The sequence below is a fragment of the Heterodontus francisci genome, chromosome 25, assembly GCF_036365525.1.
Source record: "Heterodontus francisci isolate sHetFra1 chromosome 25, sHetFra1.hap1, whole genome shotgun sequence".
In the NCBI taxonomy this organism is placed as follows: Eukaryota; Metazoa; Chordata; class Chondrichthyes; order Heterodontiformes; family Heterodontidae; genus Heterodontus; species Heterodontus francisci.
Window position 1 is genome coordinate 42,631,616 of NC_090395.1, and position 25,294 is coordinate 42,656,909.

The 25,294-nt window shown below is 41.7% G+C and overlaps 1 protein-coding gene across 5 annotated transcripts in view; it reads left to right on the forward strand.

The window, feature by feature from the left end:
* LOC137383847 (ladinin-1-like) overlaps window positions 1–25,294 on the forward strand; it is a 143,117-nt gene that overhangs the window by 43,832 nt on the left and 73,991 nt on the right. Inside the window, exon 1 of one of the 5 annotated variants that reach the window (XM_068057151.1) lies at window positions 6,027–6,255. The exons of the other annotated variants lie outside the window; for them this stretch is intronic. Coding sequence (XP_067913252.1) covers window positions 6,218–6,255 — 38 coding nt within the window. The 5' untranslated portion in view covers window positions 6,027–6,217. Of the gene's footprint in view, window positions 1–6,026; window positions 6,256–25,294 lie in introns of those variants that run through there. 5 annotated transcript variants of the gene reach the window in all.

Below are 25,294 nucleotides of genomic sequence, written 5' to 3' on the forward strand. Positions count from 1 at the left end.
ACCAGAGGGTGGCTGTTTGGCACCAAGGGATAGACTCTATATACGTGGCTCTTGACACCCCTTCACCACTTATGCACACATGAATAGCCATGCTGCAACCAGAAATGTAGTGGAGCAAACCATCAGTGTTCTAAAACAATAGCTTCCACTGCCTGGATCATTCATAGAAAGCTTTCCGACACTCGGCGGAGCATATCTCCAAATTTGTGTGGTCTGCTGGATTCCACACAACCTAGCTCTCATGAGGGCACAGCCCTTGCCACCAGGTGTTTGGCAAGGACTTTGGGAAGAAGAAGAGGAGTAGGAGGCGGAAGGGAGGAGGCAACTAGGACACATCGCTTCAGATGGGCAGTCAGTGAGCAGCTAATCAGACTCTAGTACCCCTGAAAACGTCTCCACATCACTGTTGTTCCTCGCTTCACCACCTTTCCATTCCTCAGATATAAACCATCACAGCGTCCTCTTGGCCACAACCCTAAAATAAAAGCTTCAACAAAAAAAATTCCAGTATAACTTTATCCAACAACACTTCCAATAATACATATAAAACTGAATTCTTCACTCTTGTGTACTCTCTTAATGACTGTGTTTTGCAGGAGCCTTGGCCTTGTGCTCCGATGCAGTGCTACTCTCCAATGCTACAGCATGGCTAGTAGAAGACTGTTGACTTTCAGTGGGAGAGATTGCAGATGGCCTTGTGAGACAACTTTAAGTAGCTCTGGGCCTTGAGGGCCAGGCTTCATACTGCACCACCTCTGCATGGTTGGCTGGCTGAAAGGCATCAGTAGGGGCACTGATGGAGTGGCAGTGGTGGGAGCACGAACGCTGTCATCATCCTGAGAGAGGACAGCAGATTTGTGTGCCGTGGAGCCACTGCCACTCCCTCAGGTCGGGGCCTTGGCAATCCTAATAATCTGCTGGAGCATGGATTGCTGGGCTGCTGCGAGAGCCTGCATACCCTCTTGAGCATGGGTGTCTGCAACCATAACGGCAGCAATCTGAGCCTGCATGGCACAAAGCTGGGTTTGCATGGCAACAAGCAGAGATCATGTCCTGAGTCTAAGCTTCCAACTGCAGCACCCAGACACTGGGTGGTTTCTGCCTATGCTGTAATGGAAGCTGAGACATCGGCCATCAGAGACTGCATCACAGCTGGGTCCACAAGTGTTGTCATGATGTTGCCCATCACTTCCATGCTGGACAGGATGGGCTCCAAGCTCTGCATGAATCCCTGCCCCAAGTTGGAACCAGATTCCTCCATGTTCCTTGACAGTGACAACAGGCTCTGTGACAGGCATGCCAATTCACCAAGCATCTTGGTGTGCATGCCTCTCAGCCTTTTTCTGTATGCCACCCCATTAAAGTTCTCTGCAGCAGAACTCATCTGTGACCTTGCTCTCCAAGGAGCTCGCACACATGCTATGCTTTCCCCTTGGGCTTGCTGCAGTCCATTCATGTCCAGTGAATCACCACTTGCTGATCCTGCCTCTATTAAACACTCTAAAGGACAGCAGTATCAGTATCTGAGCAGGTGGCTGCGAGTGACCAATGAAGGGATGGTGCTTCTTTACCAGTTGTGTGCTCTTGCTCATGCCATTTGTTGTGCTGGCTGGCCAGGCAGCAGTTCTTGGGTACTTGAAAGCAAAAATGTAGTAAGGGTAGGTTGGGGTGAGGGAAGTGGGGGTTTTGGGTAGAAAGCAAGTCATCCATGTTCACTTTAACAGGATGAGGGTGAAGTGGGATTTGAGAAGCTGCATAAGGCAGGAACATACCATCATCCTGAATGATTTTGGCAATGCCGATTGCAATGATTTCAGTCACTGCTGGCCTGACAATTCACATTATCATCTTCTCCAAGGGGATCAGGAGATGCAGGGATGCCTGCTCCCCTCCTGGTTCTCTGCTGCTGTCTCCTCTTATGTGCCACCTTGTTCTGCAAGTGAGTGGGAAAAGTGTCAGTGAATGTGTTTCAATGTGTCTGGATGATTTGCCTGTTATAGCTGAAGAGCTAGAAGTATGTGGAAGCTGTGAGATGTGGGTGTGAAGCTTGCAGCATTGGAAATACTGTGGTGAGGTGGAGCATATGAATGTTAGGCATGAGTCCTGATTGCTAGAGATTGCTGGTGGGTGAGTGATGGAGGTGTGGTGCATTGGGTGGCATGTGAGGTTGGTAGCGTAGTGGCTAGGAGAGGATATTTGAAGATGCATTCACTGACCTTGAACACACTTGTGAGGTTAGTGTACTTTTTGCTGCACTGCAGCCAGGTCCTCGGTGCCATGAGCCTTGAATTGACCTCCATGGCTACCTGCTGCAATTCCCTTCACAATGTAGGCCTTGAGGGCCTCCTTGCCCAGAACGGAGACAGTTCCTCCTTTCCACCTCTTGGACTAAGGCCTCCAGTACTGGATCAGAGAGCTGTCTTGGCCTGCTATTTCATTGGTACTCTTTATTCCTTTTCAGAAATACCAGGCTTGATTTTACCTCTGTGTAAGTGAATGGGTTTTGAGTGAGTTAAAAATTAGGCCCGTTATTCAAGACATTTCCACCACCTGCTGCAGCCAGAGTGCGCCTCCTCTGTAAGAGCTGCAGGCTGGCTTTAAGAAGTGTAAGCCAGCTTTCACTTGTGCTATCCACACACGCGTCTTTTTTTTTATTTGTTCGTGGAATATGGGTGTCGTTGACAAGGCCAGCATTTATTGCCCATCCCTAATTGCCCTTGAGAAGGTGATAATGAGCTGCCTTCTTGAAACGCTGCAGTCCATGTGGGGTAGGTACACCCTCAGTGCTGTTAGGAAGGGAGTTCCAGGAATTCACAGCGACAGCGAAGGAACGGCGATATAGTTCCAAGTCAGGATGGTGTGTGGTTTAGAGGGGAACTTGCAGGTGGTGGTGTTCCCATGCAACTGCTGCCCCTATCCTTCTAGGTGGTAGAGGTCACGCGTTTGGAAGGTGCTGTCTAAGGAGCCTTGGTGCGTTGCTACAGTACATCTTGTAGATAGTACACACTGCTGTCACTGTGCGTCGGTGGTGAAGGGAGTGAATGTTTGTGGATGGGATGTCAATCAAGCGGGCTGCTTTATCCTGGATGGTGTCGAGCTTCTTGAGTGTTGTTGGAGCGGCACTCATCCAGGCAAGTGGAGAGTATTCCATCACACTCCTGACTGGTGCCTTGTAGATGGCGGACAGTCTTTGGGGAGTCAGGAGGTGAGTTGCTCGCCACAGGATTCCTAGCTTCTCACCGGCTCTTGTAGCCATGGTATTTATATGGCTACTTCAGTTCAGTTTCTGGTCAATGGTAACCCCCAGGATTCTGTGATTGTAATGCCATTGAATGTCAAGGGGAGATGGTTGGATTCTGTCTTGTTAGAGATGGCCATTGCCTGGCACTTATATGGCATGAATGTTACTTGCCACTTATCAGCCCAAGCCTGGATATTGTCCAGGTCTTGCTGCATTTCTACACAGACTGCTTCAGTATCTGAGGAGTCGTGAATGGTGCTGAACATTGTGCAATCATCAGCGAACATCCCCACTTCTGACCTTATGATTGAAGGAAGGTCATTGATGAAGCAGCTGAAGATGGTTGGGCCTGGGACACTACCCTGAGGAACTCCTGCAGTGATGTCCTAGAGCTGAAATGATTGACCTCCAACAACCACAACCATCTTCCTTTGCGCTAGATACCACTCCAACCAGCAGAGAGTTTTCTTCCTGAATCCCATTGACTCCAGTTTTGCTAAGGCTCCTTGATGCCACACTCGGTCAAATCTGCCTTGATGTCAAGGGCAGTCACTCTTACCTCACCTCTGGAGTTCAGCTCTTTTGTCCATGTTTGAACCAAGGCTGTAAGGAGGTCAGGAGCTGACTGGCCCAGGCAGAACCCAAACTGAGCGTCAACGAGCAGGTTATTGCTGAGCAAGTGCCATTTGATAGCACTGTCGACAACACCTTCCATCACGTTACTGATGATTAAGAGTAGACTGATGGGGTGGTAATTGGCCAGGTTGGATTTGCCCTGCTTTTTGTGTACAGGATGTCCCTGGGCAATTTTCCACATTGCAGGGTAGATGCCAGTGTTGTAGCTGTACTGGAACAGCTTGGCTAGGGGCGCAGCAAGTTCTGGAGCACATGTCTTCAGTACTATTGCCGAATGTTGTCAGGACCCATAGCCTTTGCAGTATCCAGTGCCTTCAGTCGTTTCTTGATATCACGCCGAGTGAATCGAATTGGTTGAAGACTGGCATCTGCGATGCTGGAGACTTCAGGAGGAGGCTGAGATGGATTATCTGCTCGATACTTCTGGCTGAAGATTGTTGCAAATGCTTCAGCCTTTTCTTTTGCACTGATGTGCTGGGCTCCCCCATCCTTGAGGATGGGGATATTTGTGGAGCTACCTCCTCCTTTCAGTCGTTTAATTGTCCACCACCGTTCACGACTGGATGTGGCAGGACTGCAGAACTTGTATGTGATCCGTTGGTTGTGGGATCGCTTAGCTCTGTCATCATATGCTGCTTTTGCTGTTTGGTACGCACGTAGTCCTGGGTTGTAGTCTCACCAGGTTTACACCTCATTTTGAAGTATGCCTGGTGCTGCTCCTGGCATGTCCTCCTGCACTCTTCATTGAACCAGGGATGATCCTCCAGCTTGATGGTGATGGTAGAGTGGGGATATGCTGGGCCATGAGGTTACAGATTGTAGTTGAATACAATTCTGCTACTACTAATGGCCCACAGCACCTCAGTGTTTCATTGCTAGATCTGTTCTAAATCTATCCCATTTAGCACAATGGTAGTGCCACACAACATGATGGAGGGTATCCTCAATGTGATGACAGGACTTTGTCTCCACAAGGACTGTGCGGTGGTCACTGCTACCAGTGCTGTCATGAATAGATGCATCTGTGGAAGGCAGATTGGTGAGGATGAGGTCAAGTATGTTTTTCCCTCTAGTTGGTTTCCTCACCACCTGCCACAGACTCCATCTAGCAGCTATTACCTTTAGGACTCAACCAGTTTACCCCTCTATTGCGTTGCAGCTAGTCAGAAGTACATTTTGGGCTGAGCTGCATGCCGCGGTCAAGTGCTGCCTACATCAACTCGATCGAGCGCAGGGTAATCACACATCACAATGCTTATGCCTGAAAACCGGCACTACTGAATTTGTAGCCCCTTGACTTTAATATCATAGACTGGTGTAAGACAGCTAATAAACATTGGTGTCAGGAGGTGAATACGTTAATTCTGTGTAATGTGGCCAGCTCCTCTGACCTGGCATTATGCAATTCCAGCACAGACACTTGCATGTTATTTTGCATGGCAGTTAAAGCAACAAAAACTGCTTTTGCAATCAAAGGATTGTGCGGACTAACTACTCTGTGCTGTATCATAATAGTTCTGCATCTTTCCTATGGAAATTCCAGTTGCATAAGGTTGGGTGTGTTCTAAATACACTTAAGAACTCTGAGACTCTTGTGAGTTGTTTCATAATCTTTACTGAAAACTGACTTTGGAACAAATAAACAAAGATAATTCCATACTTCCTGCAGTCCCTTATTCTGAAAACAAAATCATTTGTAAGCATTGGCAACTTCCTTTTTAGAATCTAACTATGTGTACTTAAATAATATGCTGGTCGCTGTATGTCACTTATTTTGACAGATTGACAATTATCTCCATATTTCAATGATAAAAGAAGTGATAGCAGATCTTTTAGAAAGTGAGAATCCGTACAATTATCGAAATGGTTATGTTTGCCCCTTTAACAATAAATAAAAGTAACTTCTGAACTGCCATATTTCCTTGTCTATCAATTCAAAATAATTTTGAACATAAAACATGTAAAAACAAAGGATAATTATAAACCCAGAAGCCATTCATTTCATCCATTAATTTATATTAAGTTGGCATTTGTAAACATTTGGATTTAGTTGAAAAGTGTTAGCACGTTGCTTTTGCAGATTTAGATTTTATATGGTGCAGCTAATAGGTAAGTTACAGTATACACAACTGATAAAAGGCACGTGATCCCACAGCAGGGGAGTACGAACAAGCTAGGGTGAAGGTGCATTTCACTGACTGGATAAATATTATATGGCAGATGAAAGTCAGTGAAGTACATTTATTTACTCATGTACAGTTGTTAAACTATATGGAACAGCATAGAAGTTAGCACTGGAGTTTTGTTTAGACGTGGGATTAACAAAGCCTGAGGGACAAAATGTCATTTAATAGGAAAAATTGGACTGCTCTCTCCAGGTAGGTTTCTATTAATATTTAACGCTTTGACTACTTCCGTATTAGTACATAAATTTACACTTAAATGCTACAAGATAATTGTTGTAAGAAATACAAAGTGAAAAGTAAGTCCAGTAACTTGTAGTTTGATGTATATGTGAAGGAAATGAAAGCTGAATGCTATATATTAGGTCTGTCCTGCCCTTTCAAATGTACAGACTGGTGGAATTTCAGGGATATAGGGTAACAAAGCAGAAACAGTATACAAGCAAATTGTTTTTTGTCTAAACAAAAACATAAAATGGAAGAGCTTGTCGAAAAGATCTTTTCATACCTGTTCCAGTAGATTTTCTATTGAACTCTTCAACTGCCTGAGCACTCTACAGATTGCTTTAGTTGGCAAACTTTCACAATGTTTACTCAAAGCATGATTATCCCAAACACAACTATTTTTCCTCCTAATTATTGCTTCTAGAACAATGGACGTTTGGGTGATCATTAGAGAAGTCTGTGAATCCTGAATTTATTTTGTCGTGCTCATGCACAGACAAATCTGAAAACAACAAAGATTGACACCATATATATATATCCCTGTAATTCAATTTTCAGGTAGCTTTATTAGGGTACTGTTTAAAGGGTTACTGTTTATAATCAAACTATTTAATATTACATCATGCTGTATTTGTTCCACATCAGCCACCTATAACCATGCTGCCATATTTTGTCAGGAGTTAGGAACTCTACTCATCTTCAACAGAGGAAGGCAGTTCCTTGGCAGATATATCTGGAGTTGTGTTTGATTGACATGGATAAAGATCTCCTGCCTATCTTTCCAGGTTTTCTTCCCCAGTTGACCTAGCTGAATCTAGAAAAATCTAACTGGATTCTCATTTAAGACTGTTATTCAGAGTTTAGCATTGTAGTCTGTATGTCACTTGCTTATCTTTATATTTTTAATGATTTACCTTGCACAAGGTGCGGCAGCACTATATAGCATGCAATTTTTAGGGAAGACAGCACTGATGCAGTGTCAGCAAGGCTCTGCTCTAGGTCCATTGCTGTTCCCATAAAAAATGAGAGAGGCTAGTTCTCAAAAAATGAAACTTATTGACGCTGCTTTGTGATTTATAAGTGGCTAGCATCAGGGAGTTTAATGGCATTCAAACGTATCTGAAGAAATTATGTGAATGGGGATAAGGAGTAGTGGATGGAATTCAACACAGATAAATGTAAGAGAAATGTGCGCACAGTGAGAGTCCCTCTTTGTAGCAGGCTGCTGGATTGAAATCCCATGAGAGCATTTTTTTCAGGTGTTTTGCTTAAGTGGGAGGGCACCTATAAAAATTTGGGGAAGTGATTATTCACTCAAATTAACAAAGCAAAAATAATATTTAAATACTTTAACTATTTCAAGTTAGTTTGGGTTGATTGTGGGATTTGCCTTTGTCCAATCACCTTGGGATTCAAAAAGATCCATCAGAATTTCAGGATGTTAAGCAAAACCAAAATAGGTAGTCACAAAATCAAATCAAAGTGGTAAAATCAGGACAAAACATCCAAAACTAAAGCTACATGGAAACCAGTAGTCAAGGAGGGTGTCCAATGAACCAATGGGCACTGCATGTTGCTGCTCGAGCTATCCATGTGCAGAAGGTGCAAAGTGGAAATTCACCTTTTCTAGAAGATGGCACTGGGTGCGCCCTTTGTATAATACCAACTGAAAGTCAGATTTATGTTACAGTGCTGTTAGCTGGTGACTAATTTTGTAAAATAGGTGTGTTGCATATCATCCAGAGATCCGGTAAGCCACTTCATATCAGAAACACAAAGGTTTATGTCAACACTAGTGCTGCAAAGCACTATTTAAAATGCATTGTAAAAATATACAGGCATTACTGAGGTTTTAGCTTTTCCTATTTCAGGAATTGAGCAGGCATTTGTTAATATGATAGCATTGGCCCTTTAAGCAGGTATGCAGAGCCACTCCTTACACACCAGCAACTCACTACATGTGAGTATAATGCACAATCATGAATATAAAGAAGTAGATATTTCCATGAAACTTTTGCATGTTTTCTTTGAGTGCTCAAAGTTTTTCTGAGTTCAAATTTGAACATGTCCTTCCACAAATTAGAATGGGAGACATTTAAACAAGAAATTAAAAAGTAATAATATGGGAAGGAAGATTATAGGCTGGAAATTTATGGGTGGAGAATGGAGCAGCTCCCTAGACAATCAGGAAAATGGATGTTTGGATACAAAACTTCCTATACCTTTAGGGATTTGCATGAGTTTGATATAGAGTCTGCCGTAAAATTGGATACCTTGGAAACGTGTTTCCCTAGACTGCAGGAAAATGAATGACTTGGGCATGTGACACTCCAGGGAGAAGCAGGTTTTGGATGTACAATTCCCAGGATCCCTAGGGAAATAGGCACTACATAGCCAGCAGTGAAGTGGATGCCTCAAATGCAAAAGCATTAAGCCACCATGAAATTGGACAAACGTGTTGTGCGTGATTGATTTTAACAAAAAATCAACGAACACCAACTCAAAGACGAAGACATCTTAACTTTTTTGTCAGATTAGTGTCCATTTGTCAATAAATATATATCTGATATTTTCATTAGTACCTTAAGCAGCCATTCCTATGTTTTCTACATATGATTATGTTAGGTGGAAAGCAGCAAAATGATCCACAGAATATGATAACAGTGTTTTACATAAAAAGGACATGCCAAGTGTCTCAAAATAATTGAATTGGGTAGCAGTTTTAAAGTTATCTCAACTGGTTTCAGTTGGATTGGTTTCTTTGATGTCAGTGTAAATATGGTTACTTAGGGCACTTGCTGCCCAGCCTGCTTAGACTTCAGTTCAGTTACAGTTAAGCATCAATACATCAAATGCAGAGAGCATTCGAATAGTTACTTAAGGTATTCATGACAGTACAAGGTATAGATATGCCTTGAATCTTCTCTTATCCTCAAATCTTCCAGACCACAGGAAAAAGAAAGATCTTGGCCATGAAATACCGTGTTATTTTTGGTGTTTCTGCATCCTAAATTAAGGCAACTTTACTCACCAGAAAAGTGGCACAGAAGATATCCATGCTAGTCTTAATTTTCGATGGTGAAGAGTGTATTGGTGAAAAGGAAGAAAAAGGAGGTTGACCAGTATGTTAGCTTTCCTGCCACTCACTCAAGTCACTGAACTGCCAGTGGTACTGGTCAAGAGATCTGGGAGTGAGAGAGTTAGCAATCAGTGCTAATGCCACCTCCCTCCACCAGGCACGACATATTTTCTTTTGCTGTTACATCCTGCTATGGAGACACAGCATTCTTCCTGTCCTTTGCCGAATCTTCTAGAGGAGAGTATGGAGGTTAGTCTCATTAAAATTGTGGTTCTTTCTCTTTTATCCTCTTTGCCATGCTCATGTGCCTTCTTTGACTGTCTCTGCCAGTTCCTCCACTGAAAGAAATTCTTAAAAAGTGGTACAAAATCACATGTGGCCTAACCAGTGTAGATACCTGACAGTTGACTCAATGATTTAAACACTTTCCTACTTAACAGCTGCTACAAACTTCAGACAGACTTTTCAATGTTGCATAGGTACAAAAAGGAATTTAAAAAGCTAATGGAATGTCGGCCTTTATCTCAAGGGGGTTGGAGTACAAAAATAAGGTAGTGATGATTGGTCAGACCCCATCAGTTTTGGACTGAATCTCAGGAAAGGCCTTGGAAAGAATACAGCACAGATTCAACAAAATGATAACAAGTCCTGAAGAGTTAAATTATGAGGACAGATTGTATAAACTTGGCTTCTTTCGCTTGAATAGAAGGGTGAGGGGCAATCTAATCAAAGTGTTTAAAATGATAAATGGATTTCATAGGGTCGACATCGAAAAACTATTTCCTCTGGTGGGGGAATGCAGAACAAGAGGGCACAAACTTAAAAGCAGAGCTAAACCATTTAGAAATTAAATCAGGAAGCATTTTTTCAAATAAAGGCTGGTGGAAATCAGGAAGTCTCTTCCCCAGAAGGCTGTGGATGCTGAGTCAATTGAAATATGCAGGATGGAGATTGATAGATTTTTGTTAGATAACAATATCAAAGGACATAGACCAAAGATGGCTAAACAGAGTTAAGGTACAGATCAACCATGATCAAATTGAATGCCTGGGGGGATGAATGACATCCTCCTCTTTTTGTGTTCCTATCTTAGTATAACTTGCAAGCATTCTGATTATTATCTCCTTTTGCACTACAGAACTACCCATCAATATTTAAATGAGTTTACACTGAAAATTACGGTGGAAATAGCTTTACAATACATCAGAGGATGTAAGTCCCAATTTATTGGTGCAAATGCAGTGAAAATGCCATGGAGATTTGGGCCGAAGAAGGGTCACTGACCCGAAACGTTAACTCTGCTTCTCTTTCCACAGATGCTGCCAGACCTGCTGAGTGATTCCAGCATTTCTTGTTTTTGTTTCAGATTTCCAGCATCCGCAGTATTTTGTTTTTATTATGGAGATTTGGGATCTGCTTTTATTTTGTGCCTTTCGCGTCTTCAGGTCATTCTAAAGCACTTCACAACTATTGAATTGCTTTTGAAATGTAGTCATAATAGTTTTGTAAGTGAATGTGACAGGCAATTTACATACAGCAAGGTCCCACAAAAAGCAACAAAATAAATGATCAGTTAACCTGTTTTTTGATGGTGCTGGTTCAGGAACAAATGTTCACCATGCTCCTCTTTAAATAATGCCATAGGATTTTTTTTTTTACATTCACATGAACAGGCAGACAGGATCACAGTTTAACATCTCATCTGAAAGACGAGAGCTCTGGCAATGCATCATTCCCTCAATACTGAACTCAAAGTGTCAGCCTAGAATATATGCTCAAGTTCTGAAATGGAACTTGAATTTACAACCTTCTGACTCAGTGGTGAGTGATAACATTGAATCAAGCTGACACTTAAGGTGAATGACTTCCAACTCTTCACATAAAACTCTTCATGTAGCTTTTGGGTGTTATTATTCTGCTGTTGTAGCCCATTTAAGGAGACAGTCAGTTCAACACAATCAGCAACCAATATTCTAGCATTTTACAAGCCCCTCCCTTTACACCATTTATGCACATATATTAACTCATGCAAGAGGCAATTAAATCTTTTGCTTTCTGTTTTCTGCTTCTGATGGAACAGAACGGTTATGTGAGGCCACTCTGTAGAGAATCTGCATTGGGGCATAATAGTTATGCCAAACAACCAATATAGACCAGCACCATCTCGTGTGTTCTTTTTCCTATTTCACCTTTCTTTCCCCTCTGCTATTTTCTCCTCACCGCTCCTAAACGTGCAGATTTTTGCTGTTGTTGAGTTCCAAACATTCTTCATGTTTGAGTTTACCTGGAAACTGTTGGCATGCTCTATACACACACACATGCACACACACGTCAATGTATAGCAATCCACGAACAGGAACCCTGGCTTATTTGTACCGTTCTAAGGGAGGCTGAGGACAATTGTATTACCTCGATCACCATTTTGGCAGGATGAAACCTGGGACTTTGTGGTTTGTGTAACTCAGTAACACAGTGCCTTTATCATCTGATCCATTGAGGTAATATCCATCTTGTAAGGCAGATGTCTGCTCCTGCCTTAGTTACCTATCAGCAGTAGTTGGTGATCCATTTGACAGGTAATGCACATGCTATACATGCCTACCCAAGTCAACTTGTTACCATAGCAACAGGCCCTTCCTGCATGCACAAAACATTTTAGTTTCTTGTTGATGGCAGTGTTTGATTATGAGAAAAATGCAAGCTCAAGGAAATGAGCAAAAGGGGAATTGGTAAATAGATGTGGTTCTTTTCTTCAACTCGTTCCTTCCATTATTGCTTAAGTGAAAAAGACCTGGCCACCAGAAACACATTTAAGAGGAGCAAGGTGGCTCATTGTAGAATTTTACTACACAGAAGAGGGGCAGTTGGCTCTTTGGAACAGCTATCTAATTAGTTCCGCCTTCTGCTTTTGTCCCCACTGCCCAGCAAAGGCCAGCTCGGGTCTACAAGTGAAACCCGACCCGGGCCTGACAGAACCACATCCGATCCGAGCCTGACCCAGCCCGAGTCCTTTCATTTTTTCCCGCGCCCAACCCAACCCGACCATCAGTTAACCTAGCTTCCGTTTTTCACTTTGTTACTTATCTGCACAAGCTTAAAACTGTAACTAAACAACCTTTCTAGTCCAAAAAGTACGTTAGCATTGCAGCCACTTAACAGAGGTGGTGATAGAGTGTGTCCGACCCAGCCCGACCCGACTTAAACCCGAATGCTGGACCCGAAAGAGCGACCCGACCCACCCCGAACCTGACACATGTCATCGGGTCCCGTCGGATTCGGGTCGGGTAGCCATGCGCTACTGCCCAGGTATTTTTCTTGTATGTGTATCTAATTCCTTTTTGAATGTTACTATTGAAACTGCTCCCAGCACCCTATTAGGCAGTGCATTCCAGATCATAGCAACTTGCTGCATTAAAAAAGGTTTTCCTTATCTACCCCTCCCCCACCCCTGGTTCTTTTGCCAATGATCTTAAATCATCAATAATGTAACGTAACAGTCGATGCAAACATTTACAGGAATTCACCAAGAAAATAGAAAATAACTATTCCAACAAGTACACTTTGTTCAAATCAGTAGGGAATTCACACACAATCTGCACTGTATGTCAGTCCCTCACTTACTTACCTATACAAGGAGAACTCCTGGCCTAGATTGGGCCTGGCAGCAGGAGCTCACCAAACATTTGAAGGGGTGTGGGGGTGCAGGAAACATACACATTATCATCAACCTAAAAGGTCTAAAAATATCATTAAAGGGACAATAGTTACAGTTTTTATGATTTTCTTTTTATTCTTTCATGAATTGTGAGCATCGCTGGTAAGGCCAGCATTTGTTCCCCATCCTTAATTGCCCTTGAAAGGTGGTGGTGAGCTGCCTTCTTGAACTGCTGAAGTCCATCTTGTGTAGCGACACCCACAGTGCTGTTAGGAAGAGAGTACCAGGTTTTTGACCCAGCAATAGTGAAGGAATGGTGATATAGCTCCAAGTCAGGAAGGCTAAAAAGACTTCAGATTTACTTTTTCGCTTTTCAATGTTTGTATTGTGGTGGGGGGTGAAGGAACAAGGGAAAGAAGCAGTTAGCAAAAGCAAAAAGGTAGCAAAACAATTATGAAGGCAGGAAACAGTTGGTGTCAGATGGGGCAAGAACCTGGCAGCTAGCTGACTACACGGCTGCATCAATGATGCTTCGATCCTTTCTCCTTTGCCAGCATTATTTGCTTTCTCTTCTTTTCACAATGACACACCAGGTACAACTTCCTGAATTTCATTAACTGCAAACTCTGGGATGAACATAACTATGCTGATGCTTGCAATCATTAGTGAAAGAGAGGTACAGTGTGCAGCAGGTGCTGTTTTGTTCCACACCACTTGCAGTGCTCTTCCAGACAGTTTGAAAGGAGATGAATGGGCTGACCTTGCCGACTGGGGCACCAATCACCAATTTGATACATGTTATATGTGGGGTTACAATAATGGGCATGGCCAGCTCAACTCTGCTGCCTACTGATCTCCCTGGTTTGCCTACTTTTCATCTTGTAACAGAACAGCCATGAAATACTCTGGGGTGCTTTAAAATCAACCTCCATCATTCATTTTAACTTGTGTTGATAACTGGAATGAGCCTCTATAGCTTGCACTTTTGTTCCTCCCTGAGCTCTTGTGAAAGTTGTATTTAAGAATCCTTTTTCATGACCTCTTTTTTAAGCTTTTCCTGTTCTGAAGTCTTGTAGATGTTTGACACGCGGTCAACTTTCTGATGAATTTGTAAACAATATTCAGCTACATTTGATCCAACCTAAGAATTTCTGACTCATCCAAAAAAAAAATCTCCAACTAAATTTTGGAAAATTAATAGCAGAATAAAAAAAGATCAGGAAAAGAGGACAGCATAAACAAAAGCCAAGACTTAAAAAGGTACTGGAAAAATCAAAATTCAAAACAATTGTAAAAAAATCTGCTCTTTTAAGAGCATGTGGAACTTTCTTTAGATTCACCCTAGATGGGAGAATGAAGTGTCTGGCACAATCCCATCCAAAATCCTGGGAAATCATGCTGTGCTTCACTTAAATGTAGGCTTTGTGTGAGAGGACTTCACACTGACTGAAAAGGCTGTCATGCACAATGGTTAGATAGTCATAGAGAGATACAGCACTGAAACAGGTCCTTTGGCCCAGAGTCTGTGCCGACCAACAACCACCCATTTATGCTAATCCTACATTAATCCCATATTCCCTACCTCATCCCCACCATTCTCCTACCACCTACCTACACTAGGGGCAATTTACAATGGCCAATTTACCTATCAACCTGCAAGTCTTTGGCTGTGGGAGGAAACCGGAGCACCCGGCAGAAACCCACACGGTCACAGGGAGAACTTGCAAACTCCGCACAGGTAGTACCCAGAACCAAACCCGGGTTGCTGGAGCTGTGAGGCTGTGGTACTAACCACTGCGGCACTGTGCCACTGAGCCAGAGTTTGGCTGAAGTTTCCTGGCTCCCAATTGAGCACAAAATCTAGGCTGAAATTACAGTGCAGTACTCTGGGAATACTGCATTGTTGGAGCTGTCGTCTTTCAGATGAGATATCAAACCAAGCCCCTGTCTGCATTCCAAGGTGGCCAAAAAAGATCCCATGGCACTATTTGAAGAAGAGCAGGGGAGTTATCCACAGTGTCCTGGCCAATATTTATCCCTCAATGACCATCATAAAAACAGATTATCTGATCATTTTTACATTACTGTTTGTGCGAGCTTGCTGTGTGTAAATTGGCTGCCGCATTTCCTACATTGCAACAGTGACTACACTTTGAAAGTACTTCATCAGCTGTAAAGTGCTTTGGGATATTCCAAGGTTGTGAAAGACCCTACATAAATGCAAGTGTATCTTTCTTTTATCCATCACTCTGATATTATCAAACATGGCAAATGGGAATTTTCCTTCCATGTCCCTTCTTATGTAATTACAAATACCTCTCTGTCACTCTCTCCAAAATATATAAATATACATTTGTGTGTAGATATAAGTATGTATAGTATCTTACATTTGTGTTAGACATAGTAGGTTCAAATCTTTAGTACGATTGAAGATGACTTAATTAAACATAATTAATTATTGATCAGCAGAACTACTATAATTCTAAGATATAGATCAATTTTATCCCATCTAGATAGGTCTGGTGAATCTGCAAATACTCACCTCTCATGGATTTGAGGCACAGCACATCAAAAGTGGCAGGATTTCTGCCCGCCATGAGGGTACATCCCTGACTCCAGTTGACCTTCCAGCCTTGTAGTCATTAATGTACTGGAGGGAAGTCTCCTGGCTTCTGCTTGGGAATTGGGGCAGAGTTTAGCAGTGGCAGCCCTGTTGCAATGTCATAATGCCAGCAGACTCTATGGTTCCATTGAAGATTTGAAAATGTTTTTCAAACACCCTTGCAATGGACTGGCCAGGCTTTCACCACACACCAAAAATATTCAGCAACCACCAATACCCTCTGTCATCATTGTAACAGTGGATAGCAAGAGCCAAAATGCTTTCCCAATGTCCAGCATTGCTCTGGTACAAATGATGGGAAATACATTCACTGATGTATTTCACTTGTTTACATTTATTTACAATATTGTATCATGCCAGGCCTAGTCTGCAAGAAAATGACATACTCTAAAATCAGTGGGAAGAAAAAGGGGCTGGATTTGAAGAGCCGGTGAGCTCAAAAAGGCCGGCCACATTCTAAAGAGCTGCCGCACTCACAAGCGTGGTGGCTCATTTAAACAGCCTGATGGCCTGCCCCCCTCCCCACCAATGTTGTGGCGGGGGCAGGCTGTCAGTCCCGTAGAGGGGGCAGGCTGTCAGTCCCCGACAATGGCGTCAGCTGCCAGTATGCAGGCGCTGGCGCCATTTTAAAAAGGGCCTTTACCCCACCAACCCCCCCAAAAACTGCACAAAGCTGACAGTTCAACCCTTCCTACCATCCCCTACACCCATTACGTTTATTTGACCCCGTTCCCCCTCCCGCACTGAAAATCTTACCTCCTCCCCTTCCCCCGCCAGTGTGGTGCCGCCTTTCTCCAGACGGGGATTTGAAGGCACGGGGGTGACGCAGATCGCAGCGGGCCCTCGAGGTCGCAGGTATGTTAATTCATTCATTTTATTGATTTCAAATATTTTAATGGTGGTCCCGTCGCCTAGCTACCATCGGGAGGATTGGACTGAACCCTCACGGCGTTGAGGTCTGTGGTGGGCCTCATCTGGAGCCATCTTCAGGTACCCCACCCCGCCCCTGCCATGGAACCCAACACCTAGGGGAGAACAAGATATAGCCCAAAGAGTGCAATCCTGAGACATATCCCACTCTCACTTGACTGAGTTATACCAAAAAAATTAGAAAGAACCATCAGCAAATCCAGGTCCTCATTTGATACAATTTGACATTTGCATCATTTATGCAGATTCACAGTTGTCACATAAGAATGAGTTGTACCAACTCTGAAATTGCATTAATTTTGAAGCATTTCACTGCAGGTTTAGACACAGGGAGCCTCCTGGATTGTTGATGGGTCTCAGTTCCTTTTTGAGCTGTTACCATAATCTTACCAAAAATGTTGGCATAGGTTTTTCATTTTCAATGTCTGGGCGGTAATCTGGCTGAAGGGATCACCCTCCCATTGTAGAACCTACTCAATTTTTATTGCATAGATTTTTAAAGAAATGAATATCAGATGCATTCTATAAAAGACAGGTGATCTGCTTTGCTAGATTACTTCCCAGGCAGTGAAAATGACATCTACCCCATTCTCACCGTTTGGGTTAGCACATAGTCTTCTTAGCTCTGCAACCTATGTTAAAATTTGAACCAAACTGATGGGACGAAATCCTGCTCTTTCTGTAAGCACCTTGTATTAAATGAGCTGTGGACAGAATAAAACCACCTAGAATTTAACAGAAATTGACTTTAAATTGGCAATATTACTAAAGTCTATAGTAACAGTGAGAAGTAGGAAGAGGATATTGGGATTTAGTTGGCATTTCTCAATAACCTTCCCAAAATTAATACCTGGAACTTGCTAAGTCTACAACACATCAGTAACGCAGATGTTATTTAGATGTTTCTGTGGACCCACAAATCAGCAAATTGTGACAACTGGAAGTACAGGCACCTCCGGTCACTGTTATTCATTCACAAGGAATGAAAAGTCACATATCACTGACACTGAGTATGGACAGGATGGCATGACCACATCTAATTTAGAGAATGCAAAATGGAAGAGACTGGTGAAACCCACAACAGATGTTTTAGCTGTGAATTTATTTTCTTTGATCAGTTAGCCCCCCACCCCTCAGTTCATCAGGAGCTATTTGGGCTTCTGAAGAGGCAGAACCCTGTCAATAAGAAGGCTCAGGCAGTTGCTGCTTTCGTACCCTGCCTGTGTATGTAAAGGTCACAGAAGCATTGACCATTTATTCTGCCTTTTCAGCCATTTTGGGCACTATCAGCAGACATTTCTGAAGTCTAACTGACTTTTTTTTGTTACACAAATGGATTGTTGCATCTGTTCATTTGGGCAGCATAACACTAGTCAGGCATCAGGCATATGTTCTCTTAAATAACAAACTTTCTGAAATATCCTGGGATTAATTTGCTGCTAGCATATGGCTCCAAGGCAACATGCATGCAATAAGGCCATCTCCCAGTACAGGAAACTGTTCTATTCCATGAATACACTAGTGACCTGTGATAGGAAATGCAAGGGCCTGTTTCATCCTCCGCTACTCCTGACCATGTATGAACTAAATTGATTTCTCCAGCTGCACGTATTCTTTCAAGCAGGCCATCAGTTCATTCCACCTTTGATATCCAACTATGATCTAATCCATCTACATTCAAAGGTTTGTGTCTAGGACAGACCTGTCACATTTTAGACCTTACACTTCCAAATATCAAAAGTGTAAAAAAAAAGAAAGAAAAACAGTAATTTCCTGCTTTTTTTTCTGACCTTATGAAGTAGCTGGTGAGTTATAAGCTGTTGGAAATCTATAGTGATTTTTTCCCTCTAATTGACCTCAGAATGCAACCATTTACCTTGAAGACTCACTAGGTTATATGCAGCTCAATATATTAGGGGTGAATTTTCAACTGTCCAGCAAAAACACCATTAATACCATTGTTATAGGGTTTCTGTGGCTCTTTGGTGAGGTTATGCCAGACAATTGGAAGAAGCCTATGAAATTCAACCTGATTCTGTTAAATGGTATAAAAACAGCATACACTGCGAGTTACCTCGAGCAATGTCACAGACCTGCCGACATATATGAAAGGCAGCCTGTTACACTTGAGATCTCACAGTTTGCATATAATGTCAAGAAATCATAACTCAGCATTTTTAAAAGAAATATTCAATGAGAAAATTTTTATGAACCTGAGATAACCTCCTTTCCCCATGGAAAGAAGCCAAGCATCAATCCAGAGAGATTTTAAACATCAACATAGAATTACATAGAATATACAATACAGAAAGGGGTTATTCAGCCCAACTAGTCTGTGCTGGTGTTTATACTCCACATGTGTATCCTCCCATTCTATCTACCATATCTCAGCCTTTCAGCATATCTTTCTAATCTCTTTTCTCTTATGTAATGATCTAGTTTCTTTTTGGAATCATCTAAGCTATTTGCCTCAATCACTTTCTGTGATCGCAAGTTCCGCATTTTAACCACTCTCTGAGTAAAGAAATATTTTCTTAATTCCTTTATAACTTGTTTTTTATTGTTGTATTTCCCTACTGGATTTATTTGCAATTATCTTATTTATGGCCCCTAGTTTTGGATTCTCCCATAATTGTCCCATTCTCTCGCGAACCAAAGGACACATTTAAAGTGATTGGCAAAATAATCAAAGACGACATGAGGAAAAACTATTTTACGCAGCAAGCTGTATTGATCTGGTCTGCACTATCTGATAGGGGGTGGAGGCAGATTCAATTGTGGCTTTCAAAAGGGAATTGGATAAGCACCTGAAGGGAAAAAAAATTGCAGGGCTATAGAGAAAGGGCAGTGAAGTGAGCCTAGCTAAATGGCTCATGCAGACAGCCAGCATGGCCTAGATGGGCTGAATGGCCTCCTTCTGTACTATAGCCATTATATGATTCTATTCCTCACATCGTCCCTGTCCAACCCATTCATAAATTTAAAGACAGGTCAGAACCTCTAAGTCTTTTCTAAAGAAAAAAGCCCCAACCTGTTTAATGTTTCCCGATAATGCTGTTACCAGAACTGAGAGATTACAGCTATCTCCACTGCTTCAGTGGGGTACTTTTTTTAACATGGAAACCAGAACTGTGTACAGTGCTCTAAATGCAGCCTGACCAGGGTCCTCTACAAAGTTTAACCTAACTTGATTACTTTTGAATTTGACACCCCTCGAAATGAATCCCAGTGCTTTGTTTGCATTTCTAATCACTTTGCTGACCTACAATGGTGTTTTTAATGAGTTGTTCACTTGTATCCCAAGATCTCTCTGCTCTTCTAACCAATTCAGTTTCTTATTTTCTAAGGTGTAGGTGATGTTTCTGGTTTTCCTACTGAAGTGCATCACCTCACATTCATCTATGTTTAAGTTAATTTGCCACTTAACTGCCCAGTCTGCAAGCTTTCTGATGCCTTCTTGTATTATGTTGCATTCTTCCTCAGTGTTAACTATACCACCAAGTTTGGTATCACTGGCAAATTTTAATAATGAGTTACTTATTCCTAAGTCCAAATCGTTAGTGTAAGTTATGAACAACAGTGTCCCAGCACTGATCTGAGGAAAACCACTTTCTACCTTCCTCCAATCTGAATAACTACCCTTTATCTCTCCTCTCCGCTTTCTATTTTGTGGCCAATTTTCTGTCCATTTAGCTATTTGCCTCCTGGTTCCACATACCCTAAAATTTGTCACGAGCTTACCATGTGGTTCCTTATCAAAAGTCTTTTGAAAACAACAGTAACTGGGAAGTGCCTATTCAGACCAATTCCCCAAAAGGAGTGCTGGAATAACAATCAAAAGTGACGGGTCAGATTATTAGTAGTTAGTTCTCCAGACTGCAGACTACTCGACAGCACCAAAACCAGAGATCAGCTAGTGAGAACATTAAAGGTTACACTTAGCCCAGCATGATGAGACTGTTGTTTCCTGTCCATGTACAGAACCATCTCTGACCATTTACATCGTCAATAGTGAGATACTCTTTTCTTGGGAGACCAAACTTGCACCACTCATTTCAAGGGCATACAGTTTATGCTTTCCTGCATTGTAACATCGATTCCATTGACTTACAAGCTATCTCTGTATTATAGAACTTGAGAGTTTTGTAAAATTATTATTAGAGGATGAATAGAGATTTTATTTTATTTGAAGTAGGATTGACATTTAAAGGAAGATGGGTTTGCATTTAATCTATTGAATATAATATGTACAATTATGATGCAGTTGATTATTTTCAAATATACAAACATATTTACATTCTAATTGTCCATCAATGTATTTCTCTTTTTTGTGTACAGAAATATTTTAATGGTATAGGTTAATGGATTCATGCAGTGCACCTTGTTCAAATTAAATGCTACAACAGTGAAGGGGTTAAGCTTGTCCTTGTTCAGCCTTGAGATTTCAGCCATAGACTGCAGTTATTAAATATATTCTCCTGATTCCCAGATGAACTAATCAAAGTGACAGAATAAAGAATGAAACAAATTAGCATAATTAGAAAAAGCTATGAAAAGAAAACAGGATAAAGTGATGAGGAAGTTTATGCAGCACATTTCTCTTTACCAACAGAAAAATGCCCAGAATTCCCCTCCCTGAACCATAACAGACATAGTTTATATAATGGAGTATGTTACAGGTCACTGCTGCAGTCAATTGGATAGAACATACACAGCAGCATTATACAAAAGAAAAAAAAACTTGTTCAACATATATATCCTTTGTAAACCCCTAAGCAATTTGTTTCTATGGCAACATTCTGTGGTAATACCTTCATATACAGTAGGTTTAGCTCCCAGATTCTGATATAGATAAGATTAACTTCACGCTCAAAACATTTTTCTTCAATCTAGTTGTGCACTAATCATCATGCTGGGCTAAGTGTAACCTTTCATGTTCTCACTAGCTGGTCTCAAGTCTTGGTGCTGCATGGTAGTCTACGGTCTAGAGAACTAACTCCTAATAACCTGACCTGTCACCTTATGATCTATGTTAAGTTACAGTTGCTGCAAATTAACAGATGTTTCACATTAAAATAGTCAACAGGCATGGTACAGAGGTGTTTAATTCTGACCGAGTATGGAGTCAAAATTTCTCCTCCCATTGCTGGTTTAAATCCACCTGGGGATCAGTGCAAATTGGACCCAAAGTGATGATACCAGTCAAAAAAATATCTTTTGATATCTGTGGAACAACCACAGTGGAAGCCATAATATGATCTAATACAAGAATAAGGAAGTGTGCATAGGGAAGGAGTTTAAATATTAGATTATACTCAGTTTGGTTCAAGTTGATCTGTTGTCATCTTCTAGAATGATTGGGTTGTTATGCCCACTTTAGTCCTGGTCAGATTCTGACATTCCTTTATCTATTTCACTAAAAGCCTGCATTCTAATATAGAGAATAGTGCTATATGTTTGTTGACTGACCTTTGCTTGGATACTGCCCATAGGTTTCAGCAGTCCACAGGGCATTATGAAAGTGGTCATTCTGCATATTTGAGCCAGTGAGCCTATACAGAGAGTGTCAGACTGTTCAGTCTGTTGCGAAATGGGTGATGTATCACAGCAAAGTCCAATACTGTTCTCGCCGAATCTCTACACTGATATCCCATTTTCATCAGAAGTCACTCAATCATGATCAGCAGCAAGAAGTCTGGCTCATTCTTTTTCCGCTTCCTCACCCAGAAACACTAACAACAACTGTATTGTCTTCACTGCTCAGCACAGAGCAGGGATTAAACCAGCAGGTTTTCTGGTCCCTGGGACTCACTTGCACATCTTGTGTTGCATTTGTCAATTCTACCTTTATGGAACAGAAATAAGAAATAGGAGCTATACAGTCCCTCAAGACTTTTCCACAATTCAATAGCTGATCTTATCTTGGCTGCAACTCCATTTTACTGCCTGTTCCTCAACCCTTGACTCCCGTATAGTTCAAAAACCTCTGCATATCATAGATTGCATAGAACTGACTTTGGATTTATTGAATGATAGCACATACACAGGCCTGCCTAGGAGTATGTGACCAGCAGTGAAATAATACATGAAATTATACTTGCCTTTATATAAAGCTTTTCATGCCAAAATGGCTCAAATCAAGGCTGACACTCCAGTGCAGTACTGAGGGAGTACTAAGCCTATTTTGAAGAGCAGGCATGTTATCCCCTGTGTTCTGGCCAATATTCATCTCTCAACCAACATCACAAAAACAGATTATCTGGTCATTACCACATTGATATTTGTGGTAGCTTACCGTGTGCAAATTACCTGCCCCATTTCCTACATTACGACATTACTACACTTCAAAAGTATTGAATTGGCTCTGGGATGCTGTGTGGTCATGAAAGATGCTATATAAATTAAAGTTTTTCTTTTCTTTCAAAGTACTTTACACAATGAGTTACCTACTTACTTTGTTGTTCAGTGACTATTGCAGTGTAGACAAATGATATAGCCAATAACATTCTACAAAAAATCATATGATGAATGACCAGTTAATCTTCCAGTATTGGATTCAGGGAAAAATGTTACTTAGAACTTCAAGAAGACTCCTGAACTTTTTGAAATATGGCCACAGGATCCTTACTATTCAATTGGACAAATGGGGCCTTGGCATCTCCAACAATGCAGCTCCAATACTGCAATGGAGTGCCAGCCTAGATTATATCCATGAGTCATGTGCGGCCAAAAACCACAATGTTCTAACCCCAAGGCAAATCTGCTAACACACTGAGCCAAGTTGACAAACATCATCAACCAAAGCATTGTCTATCAAATCAGACAGGTGATTTATTGTAAAGAGTGCTGAATGGAATTACTGACAAGAACTTGCTGATGTGATTCAACATTAGTAATTTGTCAAATTAAAAAAGTTAAGATTTTTATAAAAATGTTAAATTATTTAAAGGTGGAATAGTAAAAACAAAACTTGCATTTATATTGTTTCTTATAAACACCAACTTATTCAAACTTCATCTACTCAGTCTTGGGCTCAGTGGTAGCTCTCTCACATTTGATTCAGGGGGTTGAGGGTTCAAACCCCACTGCAGAGATTTAAGCACCTAGTGCATGGTGATAGTACAGTATTACCTGAGTACTGTACAGAACTATCAGAGGTGCTGTCTTTTGCAGAAGATGTTAAATTGAGACCTCAGACCCCTCTCAGGCTCTGAAAGATCCCATGGCACTATTTGAAGAACAGGGGACTTCTCTTGTGTCCTGGCTAATAGTTATCCCTCAGCCAACATTGCCAAAACAGAATATCTGCTAATGCTTTTTGTGGGACCTTGCTGTGTGCAAATTGGCTGCCTCATTTTCCTGTATGGCAACAGTGACTACAGTTCTAAAAATTACTTCACTTACCATAATGTGCTTTGAGACATTGCAAGGTCATGAAAGATGCTATATAAATGCAAGTTCTTTCTTTACCTATATCCTTTCCTATACTAAGTTCCAATAGCCCATCAATTCTGTCCTTGCTGACCCACAATGTCTCCATGTTGCACCAGATATTCAAGTCCTCATCCTCAGTTCCTTCCATGGCTTACCCAGCCCTATCTCTGCAATTTTCTCCTGTTTAACTCCTCCTCATGGACCCTCTGGCCTTCCAACTTGCGTTTTTGTGTATCGCTCATTTTCTTTGTCCTACCATTGGTGGCAGTGCCTCAGCCACCTCAGCCCTATCTACGAAAATCCCTGCCTGAATCCTTCTACCTTCTACTTCTCTCTTCAACTTTAAAAATATTCTCAAAACTCATCTTTAAGTCATATCTTTTGGTTCCCTCTTCTACTTCTTTAAAAGTGTTCCCCTTTATTACTCATTGTTTTTCTTATCCAGATAAATAATCTTGGGACATTTTCTATGTTCAAGAAATAAAAATCAAAATAATGTAAGAAATACTGAACAGGTCAGGCAGCATCTGTAGAGAGAGAAATGGAGAGAGAAGCAGAGTTAACAAAAGGTCATCAACATAGGAACATAGTATTTAGGAGCAGGAGTAGGCCATTTGGCCCTTCGAGCCCACACTGCCATTCAATAAGATCATGGCTGATCTGGTTGTGGTCTCAATTCTATCTTCCTTTCTACTCCCTATAACCCTTGACTCCCTTGTCTATTAAAAATCTATCTAACTTTGCTTTGAATAAATTTAATGACCCAGGCTCCGCTGTTTTCTGGGGAATAGAATTAGACAGACTAACAACCCTCTCAGAGAAAAAAAATCTCCTCAAGTCCACCTTATAAGGGAGACCTCTTATTCTTGAACTGTGTTCCTTCATTCTAGTCTCCCCCACAAGAGGAAATATTCTCCTGGTATCCAGTCTATCAAGTCCCCCCATGATCGTATATGTTTCAATAAGATCAACTCTCATTCTTCTCAACTCCAACAGGTAAAGGCCCAACCTGTTCAACCTTTCTTCATCAGATAAACCCTTCATCCCCAGAATGAGTTGTGTGAACCTTCTCTGAACTGCTTCCAACACAATTATATCCTTTTTCAAATCAGGAGACCAAAACTGTACACAGTACACGAGATGTGGTCTCACCAAGACCCTGTACAGCTGCAGTAAAACTTCCCTACTTTTGTACTTGATCCCCCTTGCAATAAATGTTAACATTAGGGGTGGCACAGTGGCGCAGTGGTTAGCACCGCAGCCTCACAGCTCCAGTGACCCGAGTTCA